Source organism: Chiloscyllium plagiosum, chromosome 42 (genome assembly GCF_004010195.1).
Source record: "Chiloscyllium plagiosum isolate BGI_BamShark_2017 chromosome 42, ASM401019v2, whole genome shotgun sequence".
NCBI classification, from domain to species: Eukaryota; Metazoa; Chordata; class Chondrichthyes; order Orectolobiformes; family Hemiscylliidae; genus Chiloscyllium; species Chiloscyllium plagiosum.
In genome coordinates, this window is record NC_057751.1 from 16,819,901 (window position 1) to 16,822,637 (window position 2,737).

The 2,737-nt window shown below is 50.2% G+C and overlaps 1 protein-coding gene across 1 annotated transcript in view; it reads right to left on the reverse strand.

Annotated features, from left to right (window-relative positions):
* LOC122543200 (vitamin K-dependent gamma-carboxylase-like) overlaps positions 1 to 1,032 on the reverse strand; it is a 4,101-nt gene extending 3,069 nt beyond the window's left edge. Inside the window, exon 1 of the mRNA XM_043681647.1 lies at positions 771 to 1,032. Coding sequence (XP_043537582.1) covers positions 771 to 861 — 91 coding nt within the window. The 5' untranslated portion in view covers positions 862 to 1,032. The remainder of the gene's footprint in view (positions 1 to 770) is intronic.
* Positions 1,033 to 2,737: the final 1,705 nt, after the last annotated feature.

Below are 2,737 nucleotides of genomic sequence, written 5' to 3' on the forward strand. Positions count from 1 at the left end.
GCATGGACGGGTTGGACCGAAGGGTCTGTTTCTGTGCTGTACATCTCTATGACTCTAAATGGGACTGGATTGGGTTGGGATATCCGGGTCAGCATGGACGGGTTGGGTCAAAGGGTCTGTTTCCATGTTGTACATCTCTATGACAAAATTACAAACAAAGTAGAGGGACTAAGTTTCGGAGTTATGAGGTCTTGCTGCAGCTGTACAAAACTCTGGTGCGGCCGCACGTGGAGTATTACGTATAGTTCTGGTCACCACATAAGAGAAAGGATGTGGAAGCTTTGGAAAGGGTGCAGAGGAGATTTACCAGGATGTTGCCTGGTATGGGAGGGAAGGTCTTATGAGGAAAGGCTGAGGTACTTGAGGCTGTTTTCGTTAGAGAGAAGGAGGTTGAGAGGGGACTGAATTGAGCCATACGAGGGTTCGATAGGGTGGACAGAGAGAGCCTTTTCCCTCGGATGGTGATGGCCAGCACGAGGGGACATAGCTTTAAATCGAGGGGGCGATAGATACAGGACAGATGTCAGAGGTAGTGTCTTTCCTCAGAGAGTAGTAGGGGGCATGGGACAAGACTCGCCAACGTTAAGGGCATTTAAGTGGTCAATGGAGAGGCACATGGATGAGAATGGAATGGTGTAGGTTAGATGGGCTTCAGATTGGTTCCACAGGTCAGTGCAACATCGAGGGGCCGAAGGGCCTGTACTGCGCTGTGTGAGTCGGTGAATTTCCTCATCTACGTTGTGAATGCCAAAGGTGGACTCTGCACGTACCTGTTCCGTTCTTGATCTTCTCCTGCAGCTCCACAAAACGGGTGTACGTCTCCTCAAAACGCACCATGGTGGTGTTCACGTAGATGTACATGTAGCAGGAGGGCTCCTCCGATATCGTATACACGTGGTGGTAGTCACCAGCTGGTAACTGTAACACAAAGCAAGAGTGTCAAGTGCCAACTGGACGCGCGGTGGCCGTTCGCCCGTCCCGGGCAGCGCCAGCTCACCGCCGTCAGTCCCCACCAAACCCCCTGCGGGTCTACGTCCCGTTCGATTTCCTGTCATTCGTCATTCCCCGCCCCTAACCTCAAATCTAATGCCCTGCCCATTATACCGTCAGCTAGACCATAAGACATTGGAGTCAAAGTAGCCCTTTCTGTTCTGCCACTCAATAACGTCAGCGGTCAATCCGACCGTCCACGACTCCCACGTTTCCTGCCTTTTCCCCCTTCCCGATTAAAAATCTGCCTTAGATTTGCGATTTTTTTTTAGATTAGATTCCCTACAGTGTGGAAACAGGCCCTTCGGCCCAACAAGTCCACACCGACCCTCCAAAGAGCAACCCACCCAGGCCCATTCCCCTACATTTACCCCTTCACCTAACACTACGGGCAATTTAGCGTGGCCAATCCACCCTAACCTGCACACTTTTGGACTATGGGAGGAAACCGGAGGAAACCCACGCAGACACGGGGAGAATGTGCAAACTCCCCACAGAGAGTTGCCTGAGGCGGGAATTGAACCCGGGTCTCTGGCACTGTGAGGCAGCAGTGCTAACCACTGTGCCACCATGCTGCCTTTGATGCACTTCCAACACAGACTTGAGAAGTCATGAACGGAGTGATCTCCAAAGACCAATCGAGTTCCCCCGATTTTTCATTTATTTTCCGTATTTTCAATAGACAAAAATAAAAGTCTGTCTTAAAACCGTATCTGAACATCACATTTAATTCTGTCTCAAAATGGGTGACACGGTGGCTCAGTGGTTAGCACAGCTGCCTCACAGTGCCAGAGTCCCAGGGTTGATTCCAGCCTCGGGGCAACTGTCTGTGTGGAGTTTGCACATTCTCCCCCGTGTCTGTGTGGGTTTCCTCCGGGTGCTCCGGTTTCCTCCCACAGTCCAAAGATGTGCAGGTTAGGGTGAATTGGCCATGCTAAATTACCCATAGTGCTCAGGGATGTGCAGGTTAGGGTGGATTGGCCGTGCTAAATTACCCCATAGTGTTAGCTGCATTAGTCAGAGGGAAATGGGGCTGGGTGGGTTACTCTTCGGAGGGTCAGTGTGGACTCGTTGGGCCTGTTTCCACGCTGTAGGGAATCTAATTAAAACTGGCGTTACCCTATACCCTCTCTGCCAAATCTCCCCTCCATCACCTCTGCTGGGCGGAAGACTACCCCTTAATTTGGGAACCAGCTTTGTGAAGGAAGAGAGATTTGTGAAAAGAAATAATTGGGCACCCATTGTGTTACGGAAGCTTTTGTGATCGAAAACGTAACTGGGGCAGGGTTTTTGTATAGACAACGACTTTTTCCTTTCAGTGACCAAAATATTCCGATGAACGGTCACGAACACAGTCAGCCCCTTTCCGGTTCCTGCGTTGACATAACAAAATAAAGATTCGGAATGGACCAGTACCAACTACAGCTTGACACCGATAAACTGACAGGAGAGATGGCAGACAGCGAGTTGACCTGATACGCCACATTATAGGAAAGGTACGCACGCATTGGAGAGAGTGAGTGCAGAAGCAATTTGCAAGAACTATACTCCCAAGGTAAGGTCCTGGGGAGTGTTGCTGAACAAAGAGACCTTGGAGTGCAGGTTCATAGCTCCTTGAAAGTGGAGTCACAGGTAGATAGGATAGTGAAGAAGGCGTTTGGTATGCTTTCCTTTATTGGTCAGAGTATTGAGTACAGGAGTTGGGAGGGATTGCAGGTTCGGGAAACTTGAGCGATGAGGCTAGGTT